This window comes from Schistocerca americana, chromosome 5 (assembly GCF_021461395.2).
Source record: "Schistocerca americana isolate TAMUIC-IGC-003095 chromosome 5, iqSchAmer2.1, whole genome shotgun sequence".
Taxonomy (NCBI): domain Eukaryota; kingdom Metazoa; phylum Arthropoda; class Insecta; order Orthoptera; family Acrididae; genus Schistocerca; species Schistocerca americana.
The window spans coordinates 645,742,840-645,765,097 of NC_060123.1; the positions used below are offsets into that span (position 1 = coordinate 645,742,840).

The following is a 22,258-nucleotide window of genomic DNA, read 5'->3' on the forward strand; positions in this document are numbered from 1 at the left end:
ACTTGATTAGGTAGGGTGGAACTACAGTTGGTAGGATGGGTAAATGTCGGGACGGATTTCATTGCCTTTGGGAGGGAGTCGGTTGAAATTTTGTTGGGAGGGGATGTGGAGAGTTTACAGGTGTGGGGTTGATGGAATGTGTCGGTGTAGGCGCGGCAGTTTGCCAGGATTGACTATCAGACGGGAGACAACAGAATTATTGGAGTCGTGTTTGCGAGTGGTGCAGATTGCTCGAAGGTATTCAGTATAAGAAGGGGTGGTAATCTGACGTGGTATAGGATCCATATGTTGGTAGGTAAACGTATGCGATAATTACGGCAAAGTAGATTATCCATTGCACTTAATGATTCAGGAAACAAAGATATGGAAGGTTAAAAAAAAGAGTGAGGTGATGTAGTGGGTTTCCTTAGAATGGAAGGAGTACAGGTAACGGGAAATTTATCAATGAATGGCGCAAGTGCACGGAGAGCACTGCATGTCCGTCGCAATTACGACTCTCAATCTGGTCTTTGGGACAGTGGCTGCCCCCTCAACTCACCGGTGTTGCACAGTGAGGCTTCCACTTGCTAGATAGTGCCACCGGTAAAGGGGTGTGGCGTTCCAGACCGTGCGTCATCAACCAACGACATCCGTTCGCTTCCGCCACGCCTTGACTCTTCCCACGGACGTTCAGTGTTCTTCGTATACTTGTGCCATTCTTTGATGAATTTTTCTTGACCGTACTCCTTCCGGTGTAACTAAACGCACTTTCCTCCATTCTGCCCTTCTTTTGAAGCTTTCATTTCTCTGTTTTCAGCACAATGGACGTGCCCGACCTGTAGTCACATGGGTGTGCACCCATATCCCTCTAGCGGCGAGTTTGGGTCCTCTTAGCTGGCAGACAATGGCGCTACTATCTCTACTGCGATTTTCGTTAGCGTCTGGTTTGTTTCTTTTTTAATGCTGCTTGTAGACAGAGGGAACTGCCATGCAATTTTTGCATAGCAGGTGATGGATTGGCTCAACATTATATAGATGAGGGGGAGATTGGATGCGTGTAGCCCCTGTGTGCGGCCAGTCAGTAGTTTTAGAAGTTTTATTCTACAGAAGTCATGGGGTAGCGATATGCAGGTACACAGATGACGGTAGTACCGCGCACACAAGGTGTAAGAGACAGTCCATTGGTGGAGCGTCATTTGCATTCAGGCGATTCACGTGAAAAGGATTCCGACGGGATTATGGCAGCACAACAGGAATAAACAGACTTCGAACTCGGAATGGTAGTTGGAGCCTGGCGCATGGGACATTCTGTTTCGGAAATCGGTAGGTAATCCATTATTCCAGGATCCACAGACTGAAGAGTGTGCCGAGCATACCAAATTTCAGGCATTATGACGGCCAATGCAGTGGCCGCCGGCCTTCACTTTACGACCGAGAGCAGAGGTGTTCGGGTTAAGTTATCAATGCTAACAAACAAGCATTCCTGCCCGATATAACTGCAGAAATCATGTGGAACTTATGACGCCGTATCCGTTCGGACAGTGCTGCGAAATTGGTCATTAGTGGGCTAGGGCAGCATGTGCATTTGCTAACGGCACGACATCGCCAACAGCACCTCACTTGGGCTCGTGGCCACATTAGTTGGACCTTAGACGACTGGAAAACCGTAGCCTGCACAGATGAGCTCCGATTAGAGTTGGTAAGAGCTGCAAGCAGCCATGGTCTAGGGGTGGACAGCACTGCAGCTCAACATGTTCGATCAGAGGCTCAGGTGCCCTCTGTAACAAAAAAAATTGAGTGGATGGATAAAATATGAAATTGTACAAGCATCATGGGACGTCCACACCGAACAAATAAAACGACCAATAACGAACAAAATGACATGAACAAAAAATAAAAAGGGGGGTATCGTCTTTCATTACTAATCGAAACATCTGCATCCCTCCAACGCTTAAATTTTGAATAAAAATTTCAATAGTAGCGGCCAAAGACCTCTGGGATAAGAAATCGCCCTTATACTGCCAAAGGCTTTTTCAAAAAGAGTGGAGGAAAGGACAGAGGTTCAGGAAGTCTACTGCCCTTGGGGTGGTGCAGCAGAGAGTAGGTTCCTGTGACTAGTTCAATCTAGGGTTTTTCTCATCAGAATTTACAGCAAACCCAACCGACGACAATAGTTCAAGCATACATGCCGCCGCCGCAAGCATAAGGTAAAGAAAAAGAGGAAATATATGAGGACACTGAACTGGTAATTCAGTATGTAATTGGAGATAAAAATCTAATAGAGATGGAGGACTGCAATACGGGTGTAGGAGCAAGTGCAGAAGAAACAGTTACGCTAGTATATGCGATTGGTAGTAGGAATGAAAGAGGAGAAAAGCTACTTGAGTTCTGCAATAAATTTCAGCTAGTAACAGCGCGTACTCTACTCAAGAATCGCAATAGAAGGAGGTATACTTGGAAAAGGCCGCAAGATATAGGAGGATTTCAGTTAGATTACATCATGGTAAGGCAGAGATTCCGAAATCAGATAACCAATTTTAAGGCATACCCAGCAGCAGATATAGAATCAGATCACAATTTAGCAGTGATGAAGAGTAGTCTGAAGTTCAAGAGAGTAGTCAGGAAGGATCAGAGCGCAAAGAAGTGGTATTCGGAAGTACTAAATAATAAGAAGGTACACTTGACGTTCTCTGAGGCTGTAGACACTGCGATAAGTAATAGCTCAGTAGGCAGTTCAGTATAAGAAGAATGAACGTCTCCGAAAAGAGCAGTTACGGAAATTAGGAACACGTCGGTACAAAGAAGGTAACTGCGATGAAAGCATTTCTTAATGCTTCAGTTGATCCACGAAAGAATGAAATACAAAAACGTTCAGGAAAATGTAAAAATATAGTTTACTTAGGAATGGAAGAAACAGGAAGTGCAGGGAAGCTAAGGCGAAATGGCTGCAGCATAAATGCGAAGAAGTCGAAAACGAAATGACTGTCGGGAGGACTGACTCAGCAAATCAAAACAACCTTTGGTGAAATTAAAAGCCAGCGTAGTAACATTAAGAGTGCAATAAGAGGAGAGGTTCAAATGGTTTAAATGGCTCTGTGCACTATGGGACTTAACTTCTAAAGTCATCAGTCCCCTAGAACTTAGAACTACTTAAACCAACTAACCTAAGGACATCACACACATCCATGCCCGAGGCAGGATTCCCACCTGCGACCGTAGCGGTCGCGCGATTCCAGACTGTAGCGCCTAGAACCGCTCGGCCACCCAGGCCGGCGCTAAGACGAGAGAGCAGATGGGAGGAAGGACTACATCGAAGGCCTCTATGAGGGAAAAGGCTTGTCTGATGACGCAATAGGAGAAGAAACAGGAGTGGATATAAAAGAGATAGGAGCTTCAGTACAAGAATCAGAATCTAAAACAGCTCCCGAAGACTTACGAACGAATAACAATTTCTAAAATTGTGAACGGAAATGGCAACAAATCGACTATTCACATTGGTGTGTAGAATGTATTAATATGGCGATATACCATCTGACTTTCAGAAGAACATCATTCACACAATTTCGAACACTGCAATAGCCGACAAGTGTGAGAATTATCGCACAATCAGCTTAACAGCTCATGCAATCAAGTTGCAGATCACAGTAATATACGGAAGAATGGAAAAGAAAACTGGGGATGTGTTATGTGAGATATATTGGATAACGATTACTTTGGCTTTAGAAAATGTAAAGGCACCGCAGAGGCATTTCTAACGTTGGAGCTAATAATGGAAGCAAGACTGAAGAAAAATCAAGATACGTTCATAAGATCTGTCGACCTGAAAAATCGTTCGACATTGTGAAATGGGGCAAGATATTCGAAATACTCAGGAATATGGGCGTAAACTATATGGAAAGACGGGTAATATGCAATATTATAAGAACCAAGAGGGAATAAGAAGAGTGGGAAACGAAGAACGAAGTGCTCGGAATAAAAAGTATGTAAGACAGGGATGTAGTCTTTCACCCCCATTGTTCAATCTATTCACCGAAAAAGCAATTACGCAAAGGTTCAAGGGTGGCAAGGGTGGGAATAAATTCATGGGGTAAGGGATATCAATGATAAGATTCGCTGATGACATTGTTATCCTCAGTGGAAAGGAAGAAGTATTACAGGATCTGCTGTATCGAATGAACCGTTTAATGAATACACAATATGGAGAGTAAATCGAAGAAAGATGAAAGTAATGCAAAGTAGCAGAAATAAGAAGAGTGAGAAACTTAACCCGATACTGGTGATTACGAAGTAGATGAAGTTAAGGAATTCTGTTACCTAGGCAGTAAAACAACCAATGACGGACGGAGTAAAGATGACATCAAACGCAGGCTACTACTGGCAGAAAGGGCATTCCTGGCCAAGAGAAGTCTACTAGTATCAAATACACGCATTAATTTAAGTAATAAATTTTTGAGAATGCACGTTTGGAGCATTTCATCGTATTTTAGTGAAATACGTATTGTGGGAAAACCAGAAAAGAAGAGAATCGAAGAATTTGAATACGGTGTTGCAGAAGACTGTTGAAAATTAGGAGGATTGATAAGGTAAGGAATGAGGAGGTTCTCCAGAGCATTGGGAAGAAAAGAAACATATACAAATCACTAACAAGAAGATGGTAGGACATCTGTTAAGACATTAGATAATGACTTCCTTGGTATTGGTCGAAGCTGTAGAAGGTAAAAACTGTTGAGGAAAACCGAGACTGGAATACACCCAGTGAACGATTCAGGACGTAGATTGTAATTACTTCTCTGAGATGAGGAGGTTGACAATGAAGAGGAACTCGTGGCGGCCCACATCAAACTATCCAGTGGACTGATGATTCGAGGGTGGTGCAGACCTCACCAAGCCATGCATCCAAGTTGTCAACATAGCACTGTGCAAACTTGTGGTGGGCTCCATAATGGTTTGGGCTGCGTTTGCATGGAGAGTGATTGGGTCCTCTGGTCCATCTGAACCGATCATTCACTGGAAATTGTTATTTTCGGATACTTGGAGACCATTTGCAGCCATTCGTGGACTTCGTGACCGCAAACAAGGACGGAATTGTTATGGATTACAAAGCGCCATGTCAGCGGTCACAATTGTTCGCGATTTGTTTGAAGGACATTCTGGACACTTCCAGCGAATGATTTTCCCACCCACTGAATATTTATGGGGTATGGACAAAATCCTGCACCGTTGTTTACCTTTGTCAAGCATAAAATTGCACGAGTTACTTAACTACGTATTCAGTAATAGTTTCACATAGAAGGAGTCAGCAGCATTAAGTCATGCTTTCTACAACGAAACCGTCGGCACTACAACATTTCCACTCCGTCTCTTTTGCCTTCCATCACATGAACAGTCGAGCAAATCACGCTTGTTAATTGCTGACCAGAATAATACACAGAAGAATAGTATCAGTTTCGTTTCAGAAAGGGAAGAGATACCAGTGAGGCAATTCTCCCATTGTGCTGTAAGATAGATTCAAGGAAACAGAATAACTTCTAAGAATTTGTGAATGTAGAGAAATTCTCAGACAATGTAAGACGAAATCGGTTGTTGTCAATCCTTAAAAGATTGGGACAAAAATACACAGACAGACGAATGTTCTGTACAAACTCCAAGTGTGAGCAATAAAATTGGAAATGTGTAAGACGATGTTGCAGCTTATCATCCTGTTCAACTTGTAGGTCGAAGGAACAATAAAAGAAGTGAAAGGAAATTTCAGAAAATAAATACTCGGCGGTTACAATTAAATAGGGCTGCTTACTGAGGTCCAATGTGAACTGTAATTATCGTATGGTAGCGTAAAGTGGCAGAGAGTTTAGAGTAGTATTAGACTTAGTACGTTACCACGGGACCGATTTACGCTGGAAAAAATTAGTTACAATTTTGCCCACAAAGTGCAAATCTGGCGCTGTAAATGCAAGAAAGACGTTCAGAAATGTTTCCATATCGAATGGATTAGGACGGCATGTGGGCGGAGAAGCTCCAACAAGGATGAAAGGCAGATGTTGATTCTATTATTAACCGCCACTTACACATTTCTTGAATATAAGAGCGGGAGACGTCGACGAGATGGTGTACACCGCCAGATTTGCCCCTGGTGGCCGACGGTAGTTACATTCCACACTGGACTTCCGTGAGTAGCAGCACTTTAACGATAACCCGCTGGTGTAAGTTCAAGGGGGACAGCAGCGGGTGCTGCTAATGTTAGCAGACGATGTACACCTTCTTGCCAGATGTAAGAAAGACTTAGTAGACCTGTTGAAGGGAATGGACAGAAGACGTAAAATGAAATGTAGCCTGAGGATAAAACAGGACAAACATGAAGAAAATTGGGAGTACTAGGAATGACATAATGACTTGATTAGAAAAAAATATGGGAAGATACAGTATTAGATGTAGTGAAATAGTTTTTCTCTCAAGATATCAAGATTACACAGTCTGGTCGAAGCAAGGAAGACACCAGGAGCTGATTCGCACAGACGAAGATCTCTTTCTTCAACAAAGTACCTCTCTTCTTACTGATGTGTTGCGGCCCATCACGAATTGCCCTGTTGTCCCAACTATTGAATCACGAAGTAACGTCCAAATTTATTCACCGAATGTATTCCAACCTCTGTCTCCCACATCCCGTACAGGTGTCTCTAGTACCATAGAAATTACTGCCTGGTGTCTCAATACGTCTGCTATCATCCTGTCCTTCTTCGTTGTCAATGTTCTTCATATGTTCGCATTCTCGCCGAGTCTGCAGAGACCTCCTCACCCCTTATCTCATCAGTCTACCTAATTCTCAACATCCTTCGGTAGCATCACATCTCAGACGCGTTGATTCGCTTCTGCTCCGGTTTTCCAGCCGTTCAATACCATAAAATGCTGTGATCCAAATGTACGTTCTCAGCAATTTATTCCTCAGATTATAGCAGATGTTTGATACTAGCAAACTTCTCCTGGCCAGGAATGTCCTCTTTGCTTGTGATAGTCTGTCTTTAATGTCCTTGGTTCGTCTGTCATATTTTATTTTGCTTCCAAGGAAGTGATTTCCTGGACTTGGTCTACTTCGTCATCCCTAATGCTGATGCTTCATTTACCACTAAATTCCGACTAAAATTTCTTGGTAGTTGACATTTCCAATGTTGCAGCTGTTTTCCTCCAATCAGAGCGCTCAACGTCACGCCCGAACCGTTCGCCTTGCCAAACTGCCGCAGTAATTAGTTCACTCCCTGTTCCTTGTCTGATGTTTTTGGATTTTGAATCCAGGGCCCACCCCTTTTATTTCGTATTTCACTACACGTGATAATCACATCAAAAAAACATCGCACACACACACACACACACACACACACACACACACACACAACTATGTTAACGAAATCCACATGTCTCATACACAGAACTTAGCAAACACTGATGGATCCTTTCGCACAAGACGTGGTTCAGCGTCATTTACACAATTATTATAATCACAAAGATCGGGTTACATTAGATAAGCTTCGCACGGCATGGCTTGAAGGCCAATTTTTGAAGGCTGTCAATTAACCGTTGCGCCTGGGACACCAGGCATAGCATAGTGGTTAGCGTTGTAGAAGATTTAAGTTGTAATCTCATCAAATACAACGGAGTTTTTTACCTTTTCTAAATCCTACTGAATGTCTTTGACCAAACTTTTTATCCATTTAATTGTTTTAAATGTATTTTTTTATTTCTAACACTTCTTCGTGTCGTTTTCATCACCATACTGACTTTTTTATTTCTTATTTTTTTATGATTCTGTTTTTGTTTGGAATCTGCTTGTGTCGCTTGTAATCTGCAATCAAGTGCCAACTGGGACCGTTCATCTGTTGGTAACACGGCACGCCGTGTAGCCAGTGTGAGGATAGTTTCAGGTAAACAATGACAGCGAGAAATTACAGTTTGCTTTTACCGCTAAAACTGAAATTTTGCTGCGGAAGATTGCTATGCAGGCAAGCATATTATGAAATTTTTCTTTCCTGAGCTTGCCCGTAGTGGTTAGTCTTAAGAGCAATGAACAAAGCGATCGTGATTTCAGTTTGTCCCACAGATTGTTGATCGCCATTTTCAACACTGGACGTTGAGCTTAGGTTAGGACATGACTTTAAATTCAGGGCTACAAAACCCGTCGTCTGTTCCATTTTAGTCAGTAGTAACCTAAAAACTTTCGGCTGAGGATCTGCCATTTCCGTCATACCTTGTGGCGGCCACTTCCAACATTGCTCTGCGTTATACTCTAACAGCACTTGTGAAGTGACCCACCTGTTTGTGTGTCGCCTACAACCCAGATGTAGCCGACAGCTGATGTGGCAACGCTGCAGCGGCAAGTGACAGACGTCAACTATCAAGTAATTTTAATCGGACTGCAGTCACATTATTGCTACTCCACGTCACTTTTGTCTTTCTTCATTTTACTCTGAATAATGTTGATTCCATTCAACACGTGCAGTAACTCTTCTTAACTTTCACTGAGGATAGCAATGTCACCAGCGAATCTTATGATTTTCACTCTGACCTTTCTTGCATATCTATACATAGATAAAGCAGTAGGGGCGAAAGACTACATCACTGTGTTACACTCTTTTTGATATGAGCATCTCGTTCCTTGTCCTCCAATCTTACTGTACACTCTCGGTCCTAAACGACCTAGATAATGCAGAGACAATTAATTGAATATAAAAAAGTGGTATCACAAATGTGGGGTAATACCCCAAAAATGGATGAGAAATGTTGAACGTATGACGTCACCGGATGACGTACCTCGCCATACGTGCTGCGGCTGAGCGTATCTGTCTCTCGCAGCTGCTCACCCCAACACTGTGGCCCTGGGCTCACGTGTGCGACTTTAGCACATGGGATTCATGTTTGGGCTACTTCGTTGCATCAGTCAATTATGTGTTTACTTTGAGGTAAGATTTAATATTTTATTTACTGGTCTCACGGTCTTCGCTGATTTATTGCTAAGTACAGCACAACAAAACCGACCATATTGTGTCACAAGCCAAACACTATAAGCTTCGGAATCATTTACCAGTAAATAATCTACGTTTTTTACTGAATAATGTATGTAAAGAGGTGAAAGAAACACAAAATAAGAATAGCTTCTAATTGGTTGCAGTGAGGACAATAATTTCATAACTTCAACGTTAACAAAACGGCTTCTAAAAAGGCACCGTTTGCTCGAATGCAAGCAAGTATTGCATTGCTCAATCATCCCATCACGCCCAAACTCAGCCACTACATGTTCGGAGAGGTACGTTATCTGATGATGTGACATTTTTATTATTTCTCATGTCTTCTTGGGGTGTATCCTAACATTTGCGATTGCATGTATTTTATATTAAATTGTATGCTTCCGCGTCATCTTCGTCGCTTCAAGGGCTGTTACACGTTAATAAAACTCGTCCTGTTTTTTACATGGGTTGGACAAAAAGTAGTGCCAACACTGCTGTAACATGAAAGACGTGGGTCACATGGTATGCCCGCTGTCTGTAGCTCATACCAGAAGGTTATCTGAAGTAACGCTGTAAACGGCGACGGCTGTGTTTGCGCCAGTTGCAGTGTGTACTGCCTGAAAGTGCGGGACGCCACTAGTTCACTAAGAAAACGTTTAGAAAACACGAACAACATGAGTGTGTCAAGACTAAAGTAACACGTGGACGGAGAGCGCAGCAGTGTATTTCATTCAGCCACTGCATCCGGAAATGCACGATGCCACATGGCGAACCCCGTGCACGAACTGCTGCATATGTGGGGTGAAAAATGCTGGAACATTCATCGCATTCATCGTATACGAGTCCATGCGATTACTATCTGTTCACCAAAATGAAGGCACCTCTTCGTGGCACATGCTAAAACAATAGAGAAGGCATCATCCGTGTCATAAGGATGGATATTCTGACAATGTACGACGCCTTCCACCTGTGTGGGAGAAGGTGATCGATATGAGGCGCGATTATATTGAGGGAATATTGCGACGTAACACGGCTACTGAAGGTACTGATAAAATTCCACCGAGTAGGATGTTTCAAATCGCTTTTCATGTCCTAATGCTTCTGCAAGCTACCCCCTGTGGTACTGGTTTACAATACTCGTGTGCTCCACGGAATTACCGGCCCCTGTGAGTTATTGCTGGGGGGTTAATAATTTTCAGCGGGTGGGTTCAACTTACCTGTAAAAATTTGAAAGCAACCGATAACGCAAACTTTATAACCACTAGAGAAGGTACCTGTGCTGGGTTTAATAGGGAGTATAGAGCATTAATCATTTTTATTTGTTGACCCAGAATGCGACTGAGGTAGGGACTAATTGGGGTTTCTCAATCATCTGCAAGGGATATTTTATAATTTTCTATTTTCCATTTTCTAGGGAGGTTTGTATGCTTTAGGTTTTACCGATTCTTTAAGTTGCTAATGATAAAGGGACGAAAAGATCAGTAGAGGATCTCGATTAATTGTGATTTACTGACTACCTGTATGAAAAAGAAGCAATGTATGTATTGGCACTAGTTAGTGCCCATTCATATGCAACAGCAGGGGCTCTCCCACATCATGACAAATAGTCTCTCTAATAAACAGTATTTACTTTCACCATGTAGTTATGGAAAGGGAGAGGGGAGCGCAGACCTGGCTTTAGTGGAATTTTATGCAGGCACGCAATTATACCTAAACCTATGCCTTCCATTGATATTAAATTTAATTACTACAGGTCATCCAGAACAATTTCAGCAAGACACTGTCGATGAACTCGGTCAGGTTGGAAGAGTATCTGCCTATTTATTTCACACTTCATCAAAACGTCTGCCAAAGATGTGGTAGCAAATGGTCCACTTGACTCGGAATGGCAATTTTGGTTTAATCTTGCGTCCCGAAACAACACGACGTTACTGAACTGGGGGCGCAAGAACATTTACTACCAGGTGGCGGGAAAATCTTTTAAGTCTCGATCCTAACAGAAAATGTCAACAAAATCGACTAATCACTTTTTGAGACTATTTGCTGATGATGGACCTCTTAATAATTAATCTTTGATTAACTCCAAGTCACAAATTAAACTAGTACAAAAATATACAGTGGCACATTAGGTAAGTCACAAATTTCACGGGAAAAGCAACATTGTACTCTAACACGTAAGATCAATAAATAAATAAACAAACGCCGTTTGGAGCATTCTCTCCTGCTTTTTACCACCTGATTTATTTCTGCAGAGAAAACCTTCTCGCTGTTAATTCTCTTCCACCGGAAATTTAATGAGAAAAAATGTTCCATTTGAATATAATTCGGTTAACATCTCTCATTAAAGTCTAGTATGAATTATAACCGTATTGCCACTACTTCACATTCAATCCATGTGTGCCCGTAGATTCCGCTTTCTTTCCTAATAATTTCGGATTTCTACGCCAGATATTGACATGGAATCTTAGTAAAAGGGCACTCAGAATATACGGCTGGAGCACAGTTGAGACCTTTTCTCTTGTTGGATGACGGAGCATAGAGTGCAATGCAGCAGACCAATCAGAGTCCCGGGTGCTGATGATACAACATCAGCAGAACAAGAATTTACTGCACCAAAGTTTACAACCGTGTAATCTCCTCTGTGGCGGCGTCCAGGCCGGCGACGGTGCGGCACGCAGTTTAGAAACTTGCTGACATTGTCCCAGAAAACTCCAGCCGACGTCGCTCTCGGCAGCCGGCTTATGTAATCACAGTGTCGGGTGGAAGGCGGGGCTCGTAGCCGAACGACGTAGTCTGTGTGCCAGGCGTGGCTTCGCAGGATCTCCAGAGCACTCGCGTTGACGTTGAAGGGTAACCTCTCAGCAAGTCTGCGTGGTGCGGAGGTGAACAGGAGCATAGCACTTGCCCTCAAGTAAGGCAGGGGGTGTCAGTGACTGATAAAGGATACCGCTGCAGTAGTTAGCACACCTCCCGAATACTACGAGAGGTGGAGAGTGTGTCAATCACCATCATTTTAGCTCAGCAAGCCGTAGGTAGCAGTCTCCAGATCTTATCATCAATGGTTGCAAGGCTGGAAGCTCACAGCGACCAAGTGTTGTCACCAGACAGGTAGCACTCTCGGAGGCAGAAGTCATGTCCGTAAACATTAGCGGCGCATCACTGGTTTGGCCTACTAGCTGGTGCACAGCAGTATAAAGACTGCGGCAAAGGCTCGGAAGTCCGAGCATGTCTTACTACCAGTTTGAGGCAGTGACAGTATGTTGGGACTGTGATGAACGAGTGTGACCTACATTTCCGAATGTCTTTCTGAACTGCAAGTGTTTGCTATTTCGCCATATCAGCAGGCTGATAGGTGATCTCGCAAACCTTTTACTCTTTCAGTCGAAATCGCACTCTCCTTTTACAAAGATGTATTGCTCCTACATCGATATCCGCAATTCACCTTGCGGCGCGTGGTGGAGGGTACCACGTACCACAACTAGCCATTTCCTTTCCTGTTCCACTCTCTAACAGAATGAGGGAAACATGACTGTTTATATGCCTCCATATGAGTCCTAATTTCTCGTATCTTGTCTACGTGGTCCTCACGCGCATTATAGGTTTGGGACAATAGAATCGTTCACTTCAGGGATTCCCATTTGAGTTCCCGAAGGATCTCCGTGGTAATTGCATGTTCTTTGAACCTACATGTAACAAATTTAGCTGACCCAGATCTCTATTGCTTCAATGTCTTCCTTTAATCCCACCTGGTACCTATCCCAAACATTCGAGCAGTAGTCTCCTTTACAGATGAACCACACTTTCCCAGAATTCTCCCAGTGAACCAAAGTCGACCATTAGCTTTGCCTACCACAATCCTCAAATGCTCGCCCCATTTATTATCGCTTTGCAACGTTTCGCCCAGATATTTAATCAATGCCACTGTGTTAAAGAGGACACTACTAATGATGTATCCGAACATTACGGGTTTGTTTCTTCTATTCGTTCACATTGAATAACGTTTTTCTACGTTTAGAGCTAGCTCCAATTCATCGAACCAACTCACTGCAAAGATTATGTTGCCAAGTTTACGATTCAAAATAAGGCAATCTCTTCCAAGTTTGTTCCGCTTTCCGCAATTGAGTTGGAACTTGTTGTACCGTTCCACATTTTTCTCATTAAATTTCCGGTACGAGAGAATTAACAGCGAGAAGGTTTTCTCTGCAGAAGTAAATCAGGTGGTAAAAAGCAGGAGAGAATGGACCAAACGGTGTTTGTTTATTTATTTATTGATCTTATGTGTTAAAATACAAAGTTGCTATTCCCATGAAATTTGTGACCTACCTAATGTGCCTCTGTTTGCTCTCTGCCTGTTTGCCTTTCTGGTGGCGACACAGCGCGTTGGCATAGCTGCACAGCCTCCTCATAGGTTAAATACAATGGACAAAAGCCATAAGACTGCGATATGCACGTATACAGATGTCGATAGTATCGCGTACACAAGGTATAAAAGGGCAGTGCATTGGCGAAGGAGTCAATTGTACTCAGGTGATTTACGTGGAAAGTTTTCCGACGTGATTATGGCCGCACGGTTGGAATCAACAGATTTTGAGCGCGGAATGGTAGCTGGAGCTAGACACATTGGACACTCTATTTTGGAAATCGTTAGTAAATTCTGTATTCTGAAATGCACAGTATCAAGAGTGTGCCGAGAACACCAAATTTCAGGCATTACCACTCACTCGCACAACACAGTGGCGGACAGTCTTTCCTTAACGTGCAAGAGCAGTGGCGTTTGCGTCGAGTTGGCAGTACTAAGAGACAAGCAACACTGCATGAAGTAACAACAGAAATCAGTGAGCGATGTTTGGCAGTCGACGATCGATGCGAATGCCTTTGCTCACTGCACGACATCGCCTGCAGCATCTCACCTGAGCCGGCCGCGGTGGTCTAGTGGTTCTAGGCGCGCAGTCCGGAACCGCGGGACTGCTACGGTCGCAGGTTCGAATCCTCCCTCGGGCATGGATGTGTGTGATGTCAGTAGGTTAGTTAGGTTTAATTAGTTCTAAGTTCTAGGCGACTGATTACCTCAGAAGATAAGTCGCATAGTGCTCAGAGCCATTTGAACCATCTCACCTGACTCATGATCGTATCGGTTGGGCCCTACACGTCTGGAAAATTGTGGTGTGGTCAGATGAGTCCCAACTGCATATAGTAAGATCCGATAATATGATTAGAATGTGGTGCAGACCCCACGAAGCAATTGATCCAGATTGTCAAAAAGGCACTGTGCAAGCTGGTGGTTAATGGTACGGCCTCTGTTTCCATGTGATGGACTCGCTCGTCTGGTCTCAATCGATCATTGACTATAAATGGTCATGTTTGGTTATTAGGAGACCATTTGCAGCCATTAATAGTCTCCATGCTCCCAAACAACAATGGAATTTGTATGGATGGCAACCCGCCATGTCACAGGGCCACAACTGTTCGCGACTGAACATTCTCGACAGTTCGAGTGAATGATTTGACCATCCATGGACCTTTTATGAGACATAATCGTGAGGTCAGTTCGCTCACAGAATCCTGCAGCGGCAACATTTTCGCAATTGAAGTTAAAATCTTCTGGGTTATTAGGCCGCGTCATGTCTCTTCTAAAATGGTTGACGTTTCGACCCCTCTCCTGGGACATTCCTCAGGATCTTCTGGTATCCACTACTGGTAGAACACTCTAGCATCCTGAGGAAGATCCCAGCAGAGGGGTCGAAACGTCGACCATTATAGAAGTAACATGACGTGGCCTAATAACCCAGCAGATTTTAACTTCAGTGACAACGGCCACGAAAGCCTGCAGACTTACATTTTCGCAGTTATTGATGGCTGTGGAGACAGCATGGCTTAATATTTCTGCAGGGGAATTCCAACGACTTGTTGAGTCATGCCACTTCGAGCTGCTGTACTCTGAGTAGCTGTACTCTGTTAGCCAAAAGGAGCTCCAACACGATATTAAAAAGTATCATATAACTTCCGTCACCTCAGCGGACGTTTAGCAAATATTTATGCTGAAATAATGATTGACAACGATTTCCAGTAGTTTATTGAATAAGCTTTATAATATGTAATTGTAGTATCAAGATTGTGCGTTGCCGTAGTTCAATGTTCACTTGCTCTGACCTGGCCTAGTCCTGAATTCAGCGAAAAATAACTACTATTACGTGTAGAAGGTCCAGTTTGGATTTTCTTGTTTGTGAATGTAGTTGAATCGTGACGTTGTCTTGTGTTACTGTTGATACTGTCTTGATACGAGCCGTGTGCCTGCTTATATGGGCTTGTGATGGACAGATGTGCGTTTGGAAACTGTTTGTACGAGGGTTGGAACTTAAATAGTGGCAATTATTTATTTACAACCGAAACCAAAGAGTTATATGTTTGCACATGTTACTGTCTTTCAAATTAGTCACCCGCGTTGTGTAGAACCCGTTGCCAGCGATGTGGAAGGCGTAGTATACCATCAGCAGAGCGTGTTCGGTTCATGGTGCGAATGGAGCAGTCTGTTGCCTGTCGACGCTCTGGAACTGTTCTGAAGCGAATGCCACGAAGTGGTTCCTTCATCAAATCAAAGTCACCTGCGACCACCTTTGCGAAAGAAGCGGCGGCACTTTCTGCGCAACCCACCCACCATTTTGCACGACAATGCGCGGGCGCATACAGCGCAATATTTGGCAGCTCTGTTCGGTCGATAGGACTAGGAAGTACTGTATCAACCACCATACTCCCCGGACTTAAGTCCTTGTGACTTTGATTTGATTCCGAAGATGAATGAACCACTTCGTTCCATTCGCTTCAGAACTGTTCCAGAGATTCGACAGGCAGTAGACTGCTCCATTCTTTTGTATCTGTTGTGAATAAATAGTTTCCACTATTCAAGTTCCAACCCTCGTATGATGTAAGGCGAAAGTATGAAACGGCTAGTGCCAACTCATCACTCTTTTATGTACAGCTACGTTCCGTAGCTTCTGGAGGATACAGCAATAACTAAGGACGGAATACTACAGAATACACTTACCAAGAGCTGGCACAGGTTAGTGGAGCATCCACTATGGCATCCAGGAACAATTAACTGTCGCTGGAAGGAGAAGTAGAAGGTCAGAATTAGTAGAGGCAGAGCAAGTCTAGAGAGAAAGCTGAGTAAAGTAGTGAGTTAGAAGTGAAAAAATTAGCACACGATACGAAATGACGGAGGACAGTATCGAATCAGATGAAAGTCTGAAAACATCATTAAAAACCTACCTTCAATTTATAGCTATTAAAATACATTTTCTGTGACTGCTGAGAAATTCTGTGCAATAACCCACGTGTACATTTGCTATAGATGACGCACGCATCGATAGGATGTACGTAAACTGCAAGTGCAGCATGGAGAGGGTTAAGAAAGGATTGGATGCCTACTTCTCGCTGAGGACCAGGTATCCAGAGATGATGATGAATCGTGACCCTATGGGAGCCGACGTTGTGAGCACCATGGAACACATGTAAGTACCGATGAAACCCATCCTACAGTTTTGTGTCCTCTTTTCAAATACTGATCATTCTTTTTCAGTCAAATAACTGACAGTGTAAACCCACACATGATGAATTAAGCTGTAAATGTGTAATGCAGTGCTGCAGCTTATCATCCTGTTCTACTGGTACATCGAAGAAACAATAATACGCTTTTCTTACTGAATTGACCTAAATCTAAATATGTTGCGACCCCCTCATGAAGATTAAATTCCGAACCCAATATGCCACGACTCAGAGATACGCAAGTATTTTTAACGTTTAACACTGTCGAATTACGACTCTCTATTTTTCTTAAATGGAACTAACTTTCTGTAATTTTAGAACGAACATTAGAAGAATTCTTGCGGCTGCACACCCGAAACTTAACGGAACATTAGAAGAATTCTTCGAGAAAGTAACGTGTATGTAATTTGGTCAATTAGTTACAAGATAACAGCGGCGCAAATTACTTGGAAATTTGGAGAAAACGTCTGCTACACAGAGAACAAAGTAAACAAAGTCGAAACACAGATACAATTATTATGGTTATTTTCATGTCTCGCACGTCAAGTGCTCAAAATTTGACCTTGGCCAATGATACATTCAGTTCCTGACAGACGAAACCGCACGCTGCATTTCGTCTGTACTTGCCACGTCACTGGCCCTCGTGATACGGTATTTCTTTTGTTGAGAATTCCTCAGTGTCTCCTTTGTGGGCCCTTAGGATTAAAGGCTGCAATCGATTGACAGAGTTTCGGTTACCAGTACAATATTTACACATTTATTGATAACATGAATAAACAGAATCATATAGACAAACATTTGACTTGATCAGATTAACTGGCTACAACCATAAGATTCACAAACGGAACGTCTCCAAGGTTAAACATTAATAAATCAATAAATTGTTTATAAAGTCCCGTATTAAATAAAGACTTTAAAATCATAGTTACTACCTCTTCAGGACAATCGGTTACAACTACTCGAGTCATAAACAGAACACTTCCAAAGTGAAATTTTAACAACAGCAACAAAGACTCAGATTGAATCAAATTTAAATTAATTTACATCGTTATTAAAGCAGCCTAATAAGATGATCCGAACCCAAGAAACTTCAGAGATACATTTAGTCCAAAAGATAAAATGTCTACCATAAATAGTGTATCAATTAAGAACATTAGCTTCCCTTCTGCAGGACCACAGATGTTGAAAACTGCCATAAAGATGCACCTTCTCAAAAGACCCTCAGTCACATTCTCACATAAAAGGCGCAAGAAAATACCACAGAAACTAACCTGAAACATTACAGTAAGGAAAGAGAAAACACATATGTATTATTCTGTTAATGGCACAAGCGACATGTGGTGGACATGACCAGTATAAAGTATCGTTGAAATGTCTAGCAAACCGACTGTTCAACTGATAACATACAGTTGGTAGAAAACCTATACCCTATACAGCACTCGTAATACACTGAGGGCAGCCACCTAACCTCAACAGTTATTAATACATTGTAGGGGTGCACTGTCTGTGGATGCTTGTTAGAAAATGTGGTTTTACTAAGTACCAGATTACGATACGGAACCTGTTAAAGTATAACGCTGCATGGCACAGCTACATATACACAACTCACGGACATGGTATAAATCCGTACGTAAGATATCCAAGGAACATCAACGCATTACAACTAGATATCCATAAGGCACTGGTTCCAGCGACTCAAGTCTGTTCATCTCAGCAGGCCCACAATAAATGCCATGTGTGCAAGCGACCTCACACACAAACCCGTCTCTTGACTCGCGGCCAGGCTTCTACCGATGGCCCACCAGAACCATCAACAGTGGTGGCGTTGCACACAGTCCTCTCTCTCCACTCAGCTCTCTGCAACGACAGATGAACGCCTCCTCCGCCAGACAGTCATGCCACGCTAGCTAGCGGGGAATCACGGAAAGTGGTGCCAACATAAGAAAGCTAGGCACGCCTTGTAGAGCGGTTGCTTTAATTTTCCCAATAGATAAAAGTCCATAGGTGTTAAGACAGATGGAAATAAGAGAAAGCTATATAATCAAAGGGTTTGTGTGTAGAGAACCACCTAATCCTATAAGATTATTAACACGCTTGCAAATGTTCAAAAAATACACCTATGTAGCATATGGTAGCATTAATCAGCTTAATCGCTGTCAATTTGGCTTTAGGAAAGGGAGAAGTATTCCTAAGGAATTCAAGAAGGCATTCGAAACAATAGGTAAATGCAAAATAATAAACGCGATTTCATTGTTACATGAGATCTCTTGAGTATTCGACAATTTATAGTTATCTGTACAGATGCAAGGAGTACAGGAACCCCAATGTCTGTACTATTATAAGGACAGACATGTTCAGTGGTCAGTTGGCATGCAAAAAGTAATCAAAATAACTATTAGGGAGTGCCCACAGGGGTTGACACGAGGTTTTAGGATCTTATAATCGAACCTCTCTTGTAATAATTGGAAGAAGCTGACCAAGTCGATTCGGTGGTGACATATGCCGACCAAAGCTTTGGATGAGGTGTCAGGGAACTCAAGAACCGAACTTGGTGAATAGCAGATGTGGCGGCTCACAGAAGCAGTGATGTTGTTTACGCAAAGAAACTGAACATAAACCCACAGAAAAATAGACACTTACTCTTAAAAGGCCAATTTTTATTATGTAGCAATACTACAGTTATTTTACTAAAACATCTTCATCTCCACCTGAACAGTAACACAGTACCTTAGTGTCCAATGGGATGGCATGCATAACTTCTCACAACATATTCATAGACCATCACACAAACCGAGCAACAATGCATACAGACCTATAAGGTACCGCTGCAAGCGTTGATGACCTACCATGATGCCGTTATCATCTATTTTGTAGCAAGTATCTTGACTCACAGACTTCTGCTTGTGTAGCTGGGCAAATCCTACTCAATACACAAATGGGTGGTGGGTGGGCTCCCCTAACTCACAGGAGCCTTTGGCATCACACAAAAAGAGTTTTATTGGAGAGATTCTAGATCTATCCAGTGGACTTACGTCAATGTATCGAGTAGCCTCCCACTGGCTACGCAAGTGGAGTTGACAAAAGTCCAACAAACGATAAAAATCAAGCCATAAATAATATAAAGTAAGACGAGTTGAAAGCAGAACAACAGGGACAATAGTGAAAGAGATTGATGAGTCCATTTCTTTATCTTGGTTATATGTGAAGAATGTTCTCAATTCACTTAATATTCAATTACACTCTGAATGACAGTCGTATTACATTTATAAAAATTGAATTAAAAAGTTCCATCGATCAACTCAGTTTTCACATGGATTAGCCTTTGTGAAAAACACTGTGTTTTTATTGATGTTTTGTTTGGTCTTAGATAAGATGACAGTTCCTATTCGCCAATGTGAACGACCATAAATAACATAACTGGGTGCTCATCACAAGCTTAGTCTTCGTTTCATTCCTTAAGTAATTTGTATTAAACCGTACCTACACTTTGGGTGAGGATGTTGTTCTCAGCATGAGTAGAAAAAGCTTTTAACGTTCAGATAATTATTAAAAACATAGTGAAATTACTTGAATTGCATACGCATCATGCGTATGCGTAGAAAATGAACTTTTACTGAAAGAAAAGATCCTTTTTAATAAAATTATGGTGGCATACATCTCTTTACGCCACTTGCGGGCTGACAAATGGCAAGGTGTAAGTGCAAAGAAACATAAAAACACATTACCCTTTCTTCCTGTTTTCTACGTGTTATATTTTTGAGAGCGTGTAAAAATATCTTTGACTGTCGCTGTTTATTGTCACCAAAACCCAATTTCGTTCAGTTAAACACAAACACGCTCATATGATTACAGAATCACGAAGATTTTGCTTGATCTCCAATCCAAACAGAATGAGGACAGTGTACATAGAACCACTTTAAAAACAATATTACAAATAAATATTCTGGGAGACAAAACCGAGCCACGAAGGATTTAACCGAATGGGACGGAAATTAGTGTATGTGACGTGCTTGTACACACAAGCAAATTTTTGCAATATCAGAAAAATTCGATGATTTATTCACAAGAAAGTGCTTCGCAAACTGAGTAAGTCATTACAGCACTGGTGCACCTCTGACCCTTAAGGGAACAGTTATTCGCCTTGGCATCGGTTGACAGAGTTGTTGCATGGCCTCGTGAGGCATATCGTGCCAACTTCTGTCAAACTGTGGCGTTGGATCATCATAATTGCAAGCTAGTTCGAGGACTCTGCCACTAATGCTCTTAACATTCCCAGTTGGGTACAGATCCAGTGGGCTTCCTGGCGAATATAGGGTTTGGCAAGCATAGAAAAAAGCAGGAAAAATTCTCGCCGTGTGTACGAGGGGATTTTCTTACTCAAATGTAATCCCAAGTTGGCTTGCTACGAATGGCAACAAAACGGAGCATAGAATACCGTCGACGTATCGTCGTGCTGTAAAGGTCCCGTGGATAACAACCAAACGTGTCGTGCTACGAAATGCAATGCCACCCCAGCCCGTCACTACTGTATGGTTGGCGACAGCCACTTCGGTATCGTACTGCTCTACAGGGCATCTACAGACACGTCCTCACTGGTCGTCAGGGTTCTGTCCGATACGGAACTCATCGCTGGCGACAATTCTACTCCAGTCAATGAGATATCAGGCCACGATGACCATCGAAGAGCTGTCTGGACAGCAATAGGATATGAACCTCGCTGTCAAGCACCATACAGCCCGAGGAAAAGGAGTGATAATCTGGGGATCCAGATTGGGTGTCATCTCCGGAACTCTGACAGCACTGCGGTACGTCGACGATATTCAGCGCCCCGTTTTGTTGCCCTGCATGGCAAAGCGTCCTGGACTCAAATTTCAGCAAGATAAGGCCCCCTGCACATCGAAAGGGTTCCTAAAGATTGCCTTCTAGCTTGCCAAATCCTGCCTCGGCGAGCAAGATTGTCGGACCTTAACCGAATTTCGAGCCCTGTGAGCATGGCCTTCCAACCAGCTCGGGATTCTGACGATCTAACGCGCCAATTGGGCAGAATTTGGCACAACATCCCTCAGGAGGACATCCAACAACTCTGTCAACCAATTACAAGAAGAATAACGGTTTAACTGCTTACATAAAGGCCAGACGTGGAGCAATATTTTACTAATTTGCTCAATTTGTCACACACTCTCTCTTGAATAAGTAATCCATATTATTTGAAGCTGTTATCATTTGTTTGTGTGGATAATTTTTTTTTTTTTTTTTTTGGTCTTGAAATGTATTTCTCTCAAAAAGTCTGACTCATTAAGCCTTGTGTTGAATTGTAAATAGTTCTTTTTACAATTTTGAAAAGGTAATTTCGAAATCATGTACTCGCCAATATAATACCTTTTTGACACATAAGCATGTGCATGCGACAAAAAAGTATTATCAGCAAGCTTTAAAGGAAGGCATCATTGGTGTCATTGTAATGTCACCATACAACGACACAGCACATTGTACAAAACAATTCTTCCCACAAAACTCAAAAGTTATCCTTCATTTCACTTAAATGACTTCCTATCGATAACATAAGCTCAAAGTTTGTTTGGTAAATATTACAACTATGAGCACACTTAATATTAAAGTTGTAATGTAACCTAGAAACATCTTTTCTAATAGTAATGGTCCCCTCATTTAGCTGAACACAGTACATTCCACCACTTTTTAACTATGTGCAGCCATGCATTTAAAATGTCAGATACTTTTAGAAG

The 22,258-nt window shown here is 42.4% G+C and overlaps 1 protein-coding gene across 1 annotated transcript in view; it reads left to right on the plus strand.

The window, feature by feature from the left end:
* Positions 1-22,258, plus strand: part of LOC124615271 (retinol-binding protein pinta-like) — a 115,424-nt gene that overhangs the window by 18,277 nt on the left and 74,889 nt on the right. Inside the window, exon 3 of the mRNA XM_047143019.1 lies at positions 16,321-16,480. Within this exon, the coding sequence (XP_046998975.1) occupies positions 16,321-16,480 (160 nt within the window). The remainder of the gene's footprint in view (positions 1-16,320; positions 16,481-22,258) is intronic.